Source organism: Pseudophryne corroboree, chromosome 8 (assembly GCF_028390025.1).
Source record: "Pseudophryne corroboree isolate aPseCor3 chromosome 8, aPseCor3.hap2, whole genome shotgun sequence".
Taxonomy (NCBI): Eukaryota; Metazoa; Chordata; class Amphibia; order Anura; family Myobatrachidae; genus Pseudophryne; species Pseudophryne corroboree.
The window spans coordinates 291,707,651-291,724,221 of record NC_086451.1 but is presented as its reverse complement, the minus strand read 5'-3'; the positions used below and the strand labels follow the sequence as shown (position 1 = coordinate 291,724,221).

The following is a 16,571-nucleotide window of genomic DNA, read 5'->3' as shown; positions in this document are numbered from 1 at the left end:
GTTCACACTAGCGTCCAAATGACGACGTGGTGTCTGAAGTCTACAGTTTCTGAAGGGGTTTAAATCCCTCCCGTTTTGTTGACACATAGTGTATTTTTAGTTTTGAGATCTCGCTAACCTATGTTATGGACATAGAACATAGATAACATTAGTTTTTGTTTGATTACATAGGAACTAAGAGTGCTGCACTTAATATAAAAACACTATTTCCCTTAAGTCGCACAGGCTTTAGAAATATATCATTCTGTGCTTCCCCCGGGTCGAATCACGTCATACAGTGCTCTAACCAGCTTTCAATAAACCGCAATCCCATGTTCATGCTGTTGATCATCGCTCTTCCATGTGGTTGCCACAGCTGAAACATTGCACATGAATAACTTGAAAGGAGGAAATACTATTTCTCTGACGTCCTAGTGGATGCTGGGTACTCCGTAAGGACCATGGGGAATAGACGGGCTCCGCAGGAGACTGGGCACTCTAAAAGAAAGATTAGGTACTATCTGGTGTGCACTGGCTCCTCCCTCTATGCCCCTCCTCCAGACCTCAGTTAGAATCTGTGCCCGGCTCGAGCTGGTTGCACACTAGGGGCTCTCCTGAGCTTCTAGTAAAGAAAGTATTTGTTAGGTTTTTTTATTTTCAGTGAGATCTGCTGGCAACAGACTCACTGCTACGAGGGACTAAGGGGAGAGAAGCGAACCTACCTGCTTGCAGCTAGCTTGGGCTTCTTAGGCTACTGGACACCATTAGCTCCAGAGGGATCGAACACATGCCCAGCCTCGGTCGTCTGGTCCCGGAGCCGCGCCGCCGTCCCCCTTGCAGAGCCAAAAGCAAGAAGAACATCCTGAAAATCGGCGGCTGAAGACTCCGGTCTTCATTAAGGTAGCGCACAGCACTGCAGCTGTGCGCCATTGCTCCCTATGCACACCACATACTTCGGTCACTGATGGGTGCAGGGCGCTGGGGGGGGCGCCCTGGGCTGCAATTAGAGTACCTTACATTGGCAAACAGCACATAATATAGTCAAAAAAACTATATATGTGCAAAAATCCCCCGCCATAATATATAAATATAAGAGCGGGAGAAGTCCGCCGAGAAAGGGGCGGGGCTATCTCCCTCATCACACTAGCGCCATTTCCTCTTCACAGCTCCGCTGGAAGACAGCTCCCCAGGCTCTCCCCTGCAGTTTCCAGGCTCAAAGGGTAACAAAGAGAGGGGGGGCACTAAATTTAGGCGCAAACTGTATATGTAAAGCAGCTATAGGGAAAAATCGTTTTGTGTTAGTGAAAATCCCTGATTAAATAGCGCTGTGGTGTGTGCTGGCATACTCTCTCTCTGTCTCCCCAAAGGACTTTGTGGGGTCCTGTCCTCAGTCAGAGCATTCCCTGTGTGTGTGCGGTGTGTCGGTACGGCTGTGTCGACATGTTTGATGAGGAGGCTTATGTGGAGGCGGAGCAGGTGCCGATAAGTGTGATGTCACCCCCTGCGGGGCCGACACCAGAGTGGGTGGATATGTGGAAGGTATTAACCGACAGTGTCAACTCCTTACATAAAAGGCTGGATGACGTAACAGCCGTGGGACAGCCGGCTTCTCAGCCCGTGCCTGCCCAGGCGTCTCAAAGACCATCAGGGGCTCACAAACGCCCGCTACCTCAGATGGCAGACACAGATGTCGACACGGAGTCTGACTCCAGTGTCGACGAGGATGAGACATATACATAATCCACAAGGGGCATCCGTTGCATGATTACGGCAATGAAAAATGTGTTACACATTTCTGACATTAACCCAGGTACCACTAAAAAGGGTATTATGTTTGGGGAGAAAAAGCAGCCAGTGTTTTTCCCCCCATCAGATGAGTTGAATGAAGTGTGTGAAGAAGCGTGGGGTTCCCCCGATAAGAAACTGGTAATTTCTAAAAAGTTACTGATGGCGTACCCTTTCCCGCCAGAGGATAGGTCACGTTGGAGATATCTCCTAGGGTGGATAAGGCGCTCACACGCTTGTCAAAAAAGGTGGCACTGCCGTCTCAGGATACGGCCGCCTTGAAGGAGCCTGCTGATAGAAAGCAGGAGGCTATCCTGAAGTCTGTATATACACACTCAGGTACTATTCTGAGACCTGCAATTGCTTCAGCATGGATGTGTAGTGCTGCTGCAGCGTGGTCTGATACCCTGTCAGATAATATTGATACCCTCGACAGGGATACTATTTTGCTAACCATAGAGCATATTAAAGACGTTGTCTTATATATGAGGGATGCACAGAGGGATATTTGCCGGCTGGCATCTAGAATTAATGCAATGTCCATTTCTGCCAGGAGGGTATTATGGACCCGGCAGTGGTCAGGTGATGCTGATTCTAAAAGGCACATGGAGGTTTTGCCTTATAAGGGTGAGGAATTGTTTGGGGATGGTCTCTCGGACCTCGTATCCACAGCAACAGCTGGGAAATCGACATTTTTACCTCAGGCTCCCTCACAACCTAAGAAAGCACCGTACTATCAGGTACAGTCCTTTCGGCCTCAAAGGCAAGCGGATCAAAGGTGCTTCCTTTCTGCCCAGAGGCAGGGGGAGAGGGAAAAAGCTGCACCAGACAGCCAGTTCCCAGGAACAAAAATCCTCCCCTGCTTCTACTAAGTCCACCGCATGACGCTGGGGCTCCACAGGTGGAGCCAGGTGCGGTGGGGGCGCGTCTCTGGAACTTCAGCGACCAGTGGGTTCGCTCACAGGTGGATCTCTGGGTTCTACAAGTGGTATCTCAGGGATACAAGCTGGAATTCGAGGCGTCTCCCCCTCGCCATTACCTCAAATCAGCCTTGCCAGCTACTCCCCAGGACGGGGAGGTAGTACTGGCGGCAATTCACAAGCTGTACCTCCAGCAGGTGATAATAAAAGTTCCCCTCCTTCAACAGGGACGGGGTTACTATTCCACAATGTTTGTGGTACCGAAACCAAACGGTTCGGTGAGACCCATTCTAAATTTGAAATCCTTGAACACTTATATCAGGAAGTTCAAGTTCAAAATGGAATCGCTCAGGGCGGTTATTGCAAGCCTGGAAGAGGGGGAATTACATGGTATCACTGGACATCATGGATGCTTACCTACATGTCCCCATTTACCCACCTCACCAGGAGTACCTCAAGGTTGTGGTACAGAACTGCCATTACCAATTCCAGACGTTGCCGTTTGGTCTGTCCACGGCACCGAGGGTGTGTTCCAAGGTAATGGCCAAAATGATGATACTCCTTCGAAAGAAGGGAGTTATAATTATCCCGTACTTGGTCGATCTTCTTATAAAGGCGAGGTCCAAGGAGCAGTCGTTGATCGGAGTAGCACTATCTCAGGAAGTGCTACAACAGCACGGCTGGATTCTGAATATCCCAAAGTCGCAGCTGGTTCCTACGACGTGTCTGCTGATATTGGGCATGTTTCTGGACACAGAACAGAAGAAGGTGTTTCTCCCGGAGGAGAAGGCCAAGGAGTTGTCATCTCTGGTCAGAGACCTCCTGAAACCAAAACAGGTGTCGGTGCATCATTGCACGCGAGTCCTGGAAAAGATGGTAGCTTCTTACGAAGCAATTCCCTTCGGCAGGTTCCATGCAAGGAACTTTCAGTGGGACCTGTTAGACAAGTGAGGATCGCATCTTCAGATGCATCGGCTGATCACCCTGTCCCCGAGGGCCAGGGTGTCTCTGCTGTGGTGGCTGCAGAGTGCTCATCTTCTCGAGGGCCGCAGATTCGGCATTCAGGACTGGGTCCTGGTGACCACGGATGCAAGCCTCCGAGGTTGGGGAGCAGTCACTCAGGGAAGAAATTTCCAAGGACAATGGTCGAGTCAGGAGACTTCCCTACACATAAATATTCTGGACCTAAGGGCCATTTACAATGCCCTAAGGCAAGCAGAACCCCTGCTTCAAAACCAGCCGGTGCTGATTCAGTCAGACAACATCACGGCTGTCGCCCATGTAAACCGACAAGGCGGCACAAGAAGCAGGATGGCGTTGGCAGAAGCCACAAGGATTCTCTGATGGGCGGAGTATCACGTGCTAACACTGTCAGCAGTGTTCATTCCGGGTGTGGAAAACTAGGAAGCAGACTTCCTCAGCAGGCACGACCTCCACCCGGGAGAGTGGGGACTTCATCCAGAAGTCTTCACGCAGATTGTGAACTGTTGGGAACGGCCACAGGTGGACATGATGGCGTCCCGCATCAACAAAAAGCTAAAAAAGTATTGCGCCAGGTCAAGAGACCCTCAGGCGATAGCTGTGGACGCACTAGTGACACCGTGGATGTACCAGTCGGTTGATGTGTTCCCTCCTCTTCCTCTCATACCCAAGGTACTGAGTATAGTACGTAAAAGAGGAGTAAGAACTATACTCGTAGTTCCGGATTGGCCAAGAAGAACTTGGTACCCAGAACTACAAGAAATGATCTCGGAGGACCCATGGCCTCTGTCTCTCAGACAGGACCTGTTACTGCAAGACTTACCGCGGCTGCGTTTGAAGGCTTGGCGGTTGAACGCCGGATCCTAACGGAAAAGGGCGTTCCAGATGAAGTGATTCCTACGCTGTTAAAGGCTAGGAAAGACGCTGCCTGAAGTTCAGACGTTGTTAAGGGAGTGCTGCATATTCAGCCCCCTTTTGTGCCTCCAGTGGCACCTTGGGATCTCAACGTAGTGTTGGATTTCCTAAAATCACATTGTTTTGTGCCACTTCAGAACGTGGAGTTGAAGTATCTCACGTGGAAAGTGGTCATATATATATTTGGCCTTGGCTTCGGCTAGGCGTGTGTCAGAATTGGCGGCTTTGTCATGTGAAAGCCCTTATCTGATCTTCCATAGGGACAGGGCAGAATTGAGGATTCGTCCCCTATTTCTCCCTAAGGTGGTATCAGCGTTTCATTTGAACCAACCTATTGTGGTGCCTGCGGCTACTCGGGACTTGGAGGCCTCCAAGTTGCTGGACGTAGTCCGGGCCCTGAAAATCTAGGTTTCCAGGACGGCTAGAGTCAGAAATACTGACTCGCTGTTATCCTGCATGCACCCAACAAGCTGGGTGCTCCTGCTTCTAAGCAGACTATTGCTCGCTGGATCTGTAGCACGATTCAACTTGCACATTCTGCGGCTGGACTGCCGCATCCTAAATCAGTAAAAGCCCATTCCACGAGGAAGGGGGCTCTTCTTGGGCGGCTGCCCAAGGGGTCTCGGCATTACAACTTTGCCGAGCTGCTACCTGGTCGGGGTCAAACACGTTTGCAAAATTCTACAAGTTTGATACCCTGGCTGAGGAGGACCTTGAGTTTGCTCATGCGGTGCTGCAGAGTCATCCGTACTCTCCCGCCCGTTTGGGAGCTTTGGTATAATCCCCATGGTCCTTACGGAGTACCCAGCATCCACTAGGACGTCAGAGAAAATAAGAATTTACTCACCGGTAATTCTATTTCTCGTAGTCCGTAGTGGATGCTGGGAGCCCGTCCCAAGTGCGGACTCTCTGCAATACGTGTATATAGTTATTGCTTAACTAAAGGGTTTTGTTATGAGCCATCTGTTAATGAGGCTCATTTGTTGTTCATACTGTTAACTGGGTATAGTTATCACAAGTTGTACGATGTGATTGGTGTGGCTGGTATGAGTCTTACCCTGGATTCCAAATCCTTTCCTTGTAGTGTCAGCTCTTCCGGGCACAGTTTCCCTAACTGAGGTCTGGAGGAGGGGCATAGAGGGAGGAGCCAGTGCACACCAGATAGTACCTAATCTTTCTTTTAGAGTGCCCAGTCTCCTGCGGAGCCCGTCTATTCCCCATGGTCCTTACGGAGTACCCAGCATCCACTACGGACTACGAGAAATAGTTACCGGTGAGTAAATTCTTATTTTCTGAAAGATACTGGTGATAATGTGACAACTGGAACGTACAGTTTGTCCTTCCAGCCCTGAGGTTTCATTGGTTTCACAGCATAATAAACTACATATTGCAGAAACCAAGTTTTCCTACATGCTATCTTTAAGCGTTTGAAGAAAGTTGTTGCTATTATCCGTACATTGGACAGTAAACTCTGTATTAATGTTTAGGGTAGATGACCTCATCTTTGACATGTAATAGGGTGTACTGCAACCTTACAGACGCTGGTCTTTATGTTGTATTACTGCAGGTTGGGACCACATACAGACCATAGATTCCTTATTGAGGAAAGGTGGATACAAAGCTGCAATCAATAATGACTTCAGGAAAACTATTAAACTGACCAGGTATGGCACGTTATTGTAACAAAGTTCACTTTAGCGTAAAACGATTAGATTTTAGCATCATCTTTACAATTACCGTATGCATACAGATTACAACTTAATTTAACTTTTTAAAATATTATATACACTCCAGAAGTTTCTACAGTAAAAACAATTGATACTGCTGATATGTTGGTTTCTGATGTCAACCATGTAGGTAAAAATACAGTATATTGTTTTTATGCTTTCTGGGCAATCCATTGCAATGGTGTTAGTAAAGTACAGTATTATCACAGCATTCCACTACTAGATGGTTGTAGCTCCACCCACATTCCACTACCAGACAGCTGTAGCTCGGCCCACTGCTGTAGCTCCTTCCACATGCCACTAGTCAGCTGTAGCTCTTTTCCCACTTCATTCCTCTACTAAATAGAGCTGCAGCGTCTCCCCATTATTCCACTAGAGTAGTGCTTCTCAGTTCCAGTACTCAAGTACACTCAACAGGTCATGTTTTCTTGATTCCTTTAATCTTGCACAGGTGAGTTAATTTAGTTTGCTGGGTCAATAATTATCCCACCTGTTTCCACAGATAGTAACCTTGAGGATTGGATTTGCCACTGCACTAGATAGCTGTAGCTCAACTCACACATTTTCTCTACAGGTAGCTGTAAAATAAAATTTCTCCTGCAGGGTCCACAGATTATCCACAAAATAAACATTGGGATAAGAGGTAACGTCAGCAGATTGGCACTAACTATCAAAAGCTTTCGGCCTCCCAGAATGCAATGGGCCAGTCCCCTATATCCCCGCCTCCTGGCTCAGGCAATTCAGTTTTGTTTGGTGCAGCAGGAGCCAGACCATGGTCAATGGGCTGCTGGTTTTTTGCAGCCATAAGCGTTTTATTTTATTTTTATAGTCTTATTCTTTTTGAGCGAGCTTTCTAAAAAGCGTCTTATACGTACGTTAAGAGTCTCTTCAACAACTCCCCTTCGGGTCGCGCCAACACTTACCCATGTGTGCAGTGCTGTTTCGGGAATCTGTGTAGGATGTACTAACAAGTCCAGCAGACATAACCAGGCTGTGGCTGGAGCACGTGGAGGAGGTAAGGCGTCTGTTCTGCTTAACGGGCGAGACGCGAGACACAGCCGCACTGTTTTCGGGATGGAGACTACCGAACAGTCGCTGACGCGCTAGGCCCCAGGGATCATAAACTCCAGGGATTAGTGTGAGGCTTGGATCCCTGGGGTTGATGTCAGCTGTGGGGAGTAAGACGCTTCCCTGCTCTCCAGGATCGCGTGGCTGCATGACAGGGAAGGAGGTAAGAGGGTCCCCCAGGTGGGACCCGCCGGTAAATCGTGATCCGGTCGCGGTCCAAGGAGACGGGCCGCGCCACTGGCCTGGACACTGTGGCCGTACAGGGACCCCACTATATCCACCAAGGCAGGGAGCACAGGACGGATTTACCAAAAATAGGATTTTGGTACTCACCGTTAAATCCTTTTCCCCTAGTCCGTAGAGCAGGGACGGGGAACCTTTAACCCTCCAGGTGTTGTTGAACTACACATACCAGCATGCCCTGCTACAGTTTTGCTACTTGGCCATGCTAATACTGTTGCAAGGCATGCTGGGATGTGTAGTTCAACAACAGCAGGAGGGCCAAAGGTTCCCCATCCCTGCCGTAGAGGATGCTGGGGACTCCAAAAGGACCATGGGGTATAGACGGGATCCACAGGAGCTTGGGCACACTAAAGACTGGGTGTGAACTGGCTCCTCCCTCTATGCCCCTCCTCCAGACCTCAGTTATAGGAACTGTGCCCAGGAGAGACGGACATTACAAGGAAAGATTTTTGTCTTAACTAAGGGCTACCAAATTACCAGCCCACACCATAAACATACCGTACAACCGGAATAACGCCAAACCAGATAACCGTATGCATAAAATTCCAGCAACCAGCTGCAACAAACCAATACACAAGTCGTGTATAAACTAACTTAACCAGTAAGAAAATATATAATGCAAGTAATAGTCCGCACTGGGACGGGCGCCCAGCATCCTCTATGGACTAGGAGAAAAGGGTTTAACGGTGAGTACCAAAATCCTATTTTCTCTTACGTCCTAGAGGATGCTGGGGACTCCAAAAAGACCATGGGGATTATACCAAAGCTCCAGAACGGGCGGGAGAGTGCGGACGACTCTGCAGCACCGACTGAGCAAACGCCAGGCCAGGGTATCGAACTTATAGAATTTAGCAAAAGTGTTCGAACCCGACCAAGTAGCCGCTCGGCAAAGCTGTAGTGCCGAAACACCTCGGGGCAGCCGCCCAAGATGAGCCCACTTTTCTGGTAGAATGGGCTTTAACCGACTTCGGCACCGGCAAACCCACCGAAGAATGAGCTTGCTGGATCGTACTACAAATCCAGCGTGCAATAATCTGTTTTGACGCGGGATGACCAACCTTGTTGGCCGCATACAAAACAAACAAAGCTTCAGTTTTCCTAGTAACAGCTGTCCTAGAAACGTAAACTTTTAACGCTCTTACAACATCCAGAGATTTTGGAATCGCCACTTCCTTAGCTACCGGAACCACAATAGGTTGGTTAATGTGAAATGACGAAACTACCTTCGGTAGAAATTGTTGACGAGTCCTCAATTCCGCCCTATCCGCATGAAAAATCAAGTACGGACTCTTATGAGATAAAGCTGCTAATTCCGATACTCTCCTGGCAGATGCCAGCGCCAAAAGCATAACTACCTTCCAAGTGAGAAATTTTAATTCAACCGTCCGCAAAGGTTCAAACCAGGAAGACATGAGGAACCATAAGACGACATCAAGGTCCCATGGCACTACAGGCGGTACAAACGGTGGATTGATATGCATTACACCCTTTACAAAAGTCTGAACCTCTGGGAGGGCAGCTAACTCTTTTTGAAAGAAAATAGACAAAGCCGAAATTTGCACTTTGATGGAACCAAATTTCAGGCCTGCATCTACACTCGCCTGTAAAAAGTGGAGAAAACGACCCAAGTGAAAATCCTCCGCAGGAGCCTTTTTAACCTCACACCAGGAAACATATTTCCTCCAGATACGGTGATAGTGTTTCGCCGTAACCTCTTTCCTAGCCTTAATGAGAGTTGGAATGACCTCCCTGGGAATACCCTTACGAGCTAAGATCTGGCGCTCAACCTCCATGCCGTCAAGCGCAGCTGCGGTAAGTCCGGAAACGCATGGACCCTGTAACAACAGATCCTCTTAGAGGAAGCGGCCAAGGATCTTCCACCAGTAAGTCCTGAAGATCCGGGTACCAGGCCCTTCTTGGCCAGTCTGGGACGACGAGAATCGCCTGAACCCTTGCTCGACTAATGATCCCCAGCACCTTTGGAATGAGAGGAAGAGGAGGGAACACATACACCGACTGGAAGACCCACGGAGACACCAGGGCGTCCACCGCCGTGGCTTGTGGGTCCCTTGACCTGGAACAATACCTCGGGAGCTTCTTGTTGAGCCGAGACGCCATCATGTCTATCAACGGAATTCCCCAGCGTCTTGTCACTTCTGCATATACCTATTGGTGCAGAGCCCACTCTCCCGGATGGAGGTCGTGTCTGCTGAGGAAATCCGCTTCCCAGTTGTCCACCCCCGGTAGGAAAACTGCTGACAGTGCGCTGACGTGTTGTTCCGCCCAGCGAAGTATCTTTGTGGGCTCCGCCATTGCTGCTCTGCTCCTCGTTCCACCTTGCCGGTTTATATGGGCCACCGCTGTGATGTTGTCTGACTGTACCAGGACCGGTCGACCCTGAAGAAGACTTCTTGCTTTGAGCAGGCCGTTGTAAATGGCTCTTAACTCTAGAACATTTTTGTGGAGACAGGCTTCCTGGAGCGACCATTTTCCCTGGAAATTTCTTCCTTGGGTGACTGCGCCCCAGCCCCGGAGACTTGCATCTGTTGTCAGAAGTGCCCAATCCTGGATACCGAATCGGCGTCCCCCCAGGAGGTGATGAGCTTGTAGCCACCACAGGAGAGAAATTCTGGCTCTGGGAGATAGACTTATCTTCCGGTGAATGTGTAGGTGAGACCCGGACCATTTGCTCAGCAAGTCCCACTGAAACACGCGGGCGTGAAATCTGCCGTATGGAATGGCTTCGTATGCCGCAACCATCTTCCCCAGAACCCGAGTACAATGATGGATCGACACACTCGTCGGCTTCAGAAGTTCTCTGACCATCGTCTGCAATTCCAGAGCCTTTTCTTCTGGAAGGAATACCTTCTGTAACTCCGTGTCCAGAATCATGCCCAGAAAAGGAAGCCGAGTGGTCGGAATCAACTGGGATTTCGGCAAATTGAGGACCCATCCGTGTTGTCGCAGAACCGATATAGACAACTCTTCACTTGTCAGCAATCGTTCCTTGGACCTCGCCTTTATCAGGAGATCGTCCAAGTACGGGATAATTGAAACCCCTTGTTTGCGAAGACGAACCATCATTTCCGCCATGACCTTGGTGAAAATCCTCGGAGCCGTGGAAAGCCCAAACGGCAACGTCTGAAATTGGTAATGAGAATCCTGTATCGCAAACCTGAGGAAAGCCTGATGCGGAGGATATATCGGCACATGTAAGTAGGCATCCTTTATGTCGACTGACACCATAAAATCCCCCCCCCCCCCTCCAGGCTGGCAATCACCGCTCGAAGGGATTCCATCTTGAACCTGAAGACTTTCAAGTATGGATTGAGGGATTTTAGATTTAGAATTGGTCTGACCGAACCGTCCGGTTTCGGTACCACAGAGAGGCTCGAGTAGAACCCCTCCCCCCGCTGGGACGGAGGGACGGGAACAATGACCCTCTGTAGACACAATTTTTGAATGGCCGCCCGGACCACCTCCCTGTCCGGAAGAACCACTGGTAATGCCGAAATGAAGAACCGGTGAGGGGGCATCTCCTGAAACTCCAGTTTGTATCCTTGAGACACTATTTCTAACACCCAAGGATCCAGGTCTGATTGAATCCAGACCTGGCTGAATACCTGAAGACGGCCCCCCACCGGGGAGGACTTCTGGTCCTGTGCACCAGAGGTTGCAGGAATTTTTCTTCCCCGTCCTCTACCCTTTGAGGCGAGGAAAGACGAACCCTTTCCACGCTTGTATTTATTGTGACGAAAGGACTGCATTTGCTGATGTGGTGCCGCCTTCTGTTGTGTGGGAACATAAGGAAGAAAAGAGGACTTACCCGCAGTCGCGGTCAAGACTAGGTCCGCCAGGCCGTCCCCAAACAAGACCGTACCTTTAAAGGGTAGAGCTTCCATAGACCTCTTGGAGTCTGCATCAGCATTCCCTTGATGGATCCACAAGGCCCTCCTGGCAGATATCGACATGGCATTGGTCCTTGATCCCAAGAGACAGATGTCCCTTGCCGCGTCCTTCAGGTAATCTGCAGCGTCCTTAATATAACCAAGAGTTAGAAGGACATTATCTTTATCAAGCGTATCCATGTCACTAGCTAAATTCTCCGCCCATTTAGCAATAGCACTACTCACCCATACCGACGCCACAGCAGGTCTGAGCAATGCACCCGTATTAGCGAAAATGGACTTCAGACACGTCTCCAACTTGCGATCCGCCGGATCCTTGAGAGCTGCCGTGTCAGGAGACGGAAGCGCCACCTTCTTAGACAAACGGGATAGAGCTTTATCAACGGTTGGAGATGTCTCCCATTTTTCCCTGTCATCAGAGGGAAAAGGATACGCCATAAGAATCCTCTTGGGAATCTGCCATTTCTTATCCGGCGATTCCCAAGCCTTTTCACAAAGAGTATTCATTTCATGAGAAGGGGGAAACTTTACCTCAGGTTTCTTCCCCTTGAATAAGCAAATCCTTGTTTCCTGCACCGCAGGTTCATCAGAAATCTGCAACACATCCTTTATAGCCACAATCATGTACTGAATACTCTTAACCAAACGTGGATGTAACGCAGCCTCAGTGAAATAGACCTCGGAATCAGAGTCCGTGTCGGTATCCGTATCCCCCACCTGAGTAAAAGGCCTCTTATGGGACCCGGATGGGGTCTGTACCTGAGATAAAGCCTCCTCCATAGATTTCTTCCACACCTGGGTCTGTGACTCAGACTTATCTAACCTGTTAGATAAAGAAGCTACATTGGAATTTATTGTAAGGAGTGCTAGTAAATCAGGAGTCGGCTGCGTCGACAGTGCTAGCTCTAGCCCCGCATCCCCACCTCCTATAACCTCCTCTGGTGAATAACATTCAGGTTCCGACATGTCGACACGCAGTACCGACACCCACAACACCCAGAACCGTCCCAGCAAGGTGACAGGCCCACAATTCAGCCCAGAAGAGGAGACAGAGGGAGTATGCCAGCTCACACCCCAGCGCCTGTATTGGGACACACAAGATTAAGTGTACCCAGAGCTGCCTTATAGTTCACAACTGGTACCCCACAGCGGCTCCCCACTGGAGATGCCCCCTATACTTGCAGAAAACGTGGAGGTCCCGGCAGCGTGTCTCCCTCGGTGCTGTGTAGGGAGAAAATGGCGCGCGAGTGAGCCGCGGACCAAAGCTCCGCCCCCTTCCCGGCAGCTTCGGCCCGCCAAATTTAAACATACAAAAAATGCCCGGCGGGGGTCTGTAATAAAGTGCCTCGGCACCTACGATCTTTTGCCGGCTCAGTAACCTCAGTAACATGCCCCCAAGGGCGTGCCCCCCCCCCCCCCAGCGCCCTGCACCCAGTGACAAGCGTTGGTGATGTGTGTGTGGGAGCATGGAGCACAGTGTTACCGCTGTGCTTTACCTTCCGTCACTGAAGTCTTCTGCCGTCCTGAAGTATATATATAATTTCTTCTGTTCTTCTCATACTCACCCGACTTCTGGCTTCTGTGAGGGGGTGACGGCGTGGCTCCGGGAACAAGCAGCTAGGCGCACCAAGTGATCGAACCCTCTGGAGCTAATGGTGTCCAGTAGCCGAGAAGCAGAACCTTGAAACTCACAGAAGTAGGTCTGCTTCTCTCCCCTTACTCCCACGCTGCAGGGAGCCTGTAGCCAGCAGGGCTCCCTGAAAATAAAAAACCTAACAAAAAGTATTTTCCTAGAGAAACTCAGGAGAGCTCCCCTAGTGTGCATCCAGTCACTCCTGGGCACAAAGTCTAACTGAGGTCTGGAGGAGGGGCATAGAGGGAGGAGCCAGTTCACACCCAGTCTTAAGTCTTTAGTGTGCCCAACCTCCTGCGGATCCCGTCTATACCCCATGGTCCTTTGGGAGTCCCCAGCATCCTCTAGGACGTAAGAGAAAATCCGTTTTTAATAGGCTCCATAGTACCCGGTGGTGAAGTCCAGCAGAGGGGATAAGGTGCTGACCTGTAGCCCCTCCCCCAGCTCCGGGCGCAATCTACTGCTGGTTTTCCCGCCCTGGAGCTGCATTTCTTTCTCCCTCACTCCCTGCTGAGATTTTGGCGCCATCTTCCATCTTCACTACTAGCTGGCCTGATGTCCGGAACTGCTGGGCACTGTCTCCTCTGTAAAACCGCCTGTCTTGTCAGCGATGTGTATTTACAGACACTTCAGTATTCTACATGTCATTTTAGACAGTGTTCGTTAAGAACAAGTGTACTGCTATATGAATATTTAGTACAAGTATTCTGTGATCTACATCCAGTGTTTACTGTGCATTGTTATATCTGTATACACACATAATGTATCTATATGTAGATTTAATAGTCCAGTGCAGTCTTATTGTTTATATATAATTTCTGCATTGTACCTGTGACTGTGTGTGCCTATAGCTGCTGTGTGGATTCTAATCTGTGTATCACACGTATTGCTATCACTATATTCTGTCCCCTGGGGGGCTAAGTGCGCCAAGGTCTCATATAAAATATAGTGTTCCACAGGATATACTGTTTTGTATTTTTCACTGTTTCAGTCCCCTCACACCGCTTAAATCCTCTGTTTGTGCTCTGCATTTGCTGTCACATAACACAGGTTTTTTGGGGTTTTTTTTTGCAGGTATTGTGTTTGGCTATATTGTACTGTTGCGCCCTAAGGCTTCATTCCCAATAATGTCTGGTACACAGGGTGGGAAATCTGCAGACGCTCCTGGCACCACAGATTTGACTGATGGAAAGGTTTCAGCTGAGGGTTCAGGTACTGGGTGCTCTGCACCTTCCAGTCAGTCTGCAGCACCTGTGGCAAATCAGGACCCACCTTGGGCTGCATTTTCAAATATGCTGACTACGCTTGTAATACGTCTTACACCCCCTGTGGGACCTCCTGTGCCATTGCAGCCACATATTGTCCCTGTAGTTAACCTGCCTTGGACGGATAATCTGTCTACCCAGTTACAATAATTAAATCAGTATTTGGTTAGACAAAAACCTACCCCTTACCCTGCTGGGGCCAAGGGGTCACCTATGCGGGCCATTTCTTCCTCACAATCCACAAATATTTTGGATGGTTCTTCTGATGTGGATTATACTGATCCATCAGACACTGATACAGTTGCTTCTGATGAGGAATCTACAACTCAAGTTGATGTTCCTGACCTAGTGGAGGCTATCAAACTGATTCTCCAGATTGATGATGAGATTGATCCTCTTGTTACATCTAAGAAACCTGATAAGTTCAAATGTCCGAAGGTTGCTAAAGTAGTTTTACCACATTCTGACCTTTTAATTGACATACGTCAGGAATCCTGGTAGTCTCCAGGAAAGATTTTTTTCCCTGTCCAAAAAGTTGCTAGCTCGTTATCCTATCCTTGCGGAGTTGAGTAACAAGTGGGAAACTTCACCGCCGGTGGACTCATGTCGCCCGTCTAGTAGTATCTTCTACTCTGCCTGTCACCTCATTGAAGGAACCGACGGATAAGCATGTGGAGGGATGCCTGAAGTCTATTTACACACTTACCGCTGCTGTACATAGACCCACTATGGCAGCCGCTTGGGCTGCAAAAGCTATTGAAGCATGGGTTCAGGCAATTGAGGATGAGCTACCTCTAAATTTTTCTGACACTGCCAGACAATATGTCGTATATTACCACAGCCTTTCACTATATTCAGGAGGCGGCCTCTGATGCAGGGGTCATGGCGGCCAAGGCATCTACTATGTCTATCCTAGCTCGCCAGATTCTGTGGCTGAGGTCCTGGAAAGTGGACCTGGACTCTAAATAGACCTTGGAGGTGCTTCCTTTCAAGTGAGACATTCTATTTGTGGAGGATCGGAACAAGATTGTGACTGACTTGGCGACGGCCAAGACTGCGTTTCTCCCAAGTACTAATCCTTCTAAGAGTACAGGCTAAGGCTAAGAGTACAACTTTTCGTTCCTTTCGACCTCCAAGTAAAGCAAAAGGTCAGACATACCCGAGACAGGCTCGTACTTCCAAAACCACTAAGCCCAAATTGAAACAATCCCAGGCCGCCCGTCAGCCTGCTTCCAAACAAGACAAGCCTGCTGCAAGACTGGGCGGGCCTCCCCCTGGGGGACCCCAGGGGGTAAGAGGCCGACTTCTGCAATTCGCCCAGCCCTGGTTAAAGACCACTTTAGACGCCTGGGTGCATGAAGTTCTCTCTCACGGGTACGCAATCTCTTTCAAGAGATGTCTCCCTCGCCAGTTCTGTTCAACGGTTATCCCCTCGGATCCGTTGAAAGCGCAAGCTCTACAATTAGTTGTACAATCCCTCCTGGAAACAGGAGTGGTAGTGCCGGTACCTCTGTCCCAGAGAGACATGGGATAATGTTCGACCCTGTTTCTAGTTCCAAAACCAAATGGGTATTTCCGACCTATCCTCAACCTCAAATCATTGAACAAGTTTGTGAGAGTGTCCAAATTTCTTATGAAACCCTGCGTTCTATTGTGCTGGCCATGGATTCTGAGGACTATATGGTATCCCTGGACATTCAGGATGCTTACCTGCACATACCTATTGCCATTTTGCATCCGCAATATCTGCGGTTTGCTATTGGCAACCTTCATTTTCAGTTCCAGGCTCTGCCATTTGGACTGGCCACGGCACCTCGTATTTTCACCAAGGTCATGGCCGTGATGACTGCTTTCCTCCATCGTCAGTGAATCAGGTTCCTGCCATATTTGGACGACTTGCTGATTCTGGCGAACTCTCAAGATGTCCTCAGTCAACTGGATATGTTGGTCCAATTCCTACAGGCCCACGGGTGTCTCATCAATTGGAAGAAGTCCTTACTGGTCCCTGGTCGGAACATGGTGCACCTGGGGTCGCTGCTGGACACACAGCCTAAGACCGTTTCTGTCTCCGGAGATGGTCCTGACACTTCAGGACAAGATCGGATGCTTCCTCTCTCGCCAGAGTGTGTCAATACACTCGGCGATGC

General features: G+C 49.3%; 1 protein-coding gene across 3 annotated transcripts in view; it reads left to right on the top strand.

The window, feature by feature from the left end:
* Positions 1–16,571, top strand: part of AMMECR1 (AMMECR nuclear protein 1) — a 463,662-nt gene that overhangs the window by 425,214 nt on the left and 21,877 nt on the right. For all 3 annotated transcript variants that reach the window (XM_063937304.1, XM_063937305.1, XM_063937306.1), the window contains one exon: positions 6,148–6,244. In XM_063937304.1, the coding sequence (XP_063793374.1) occupies positions 6,148–6,244 (97 nt within the window). The remainder of the gene's footprint in view (positions 1–6,147; positions 6,245–16,571) is intronic.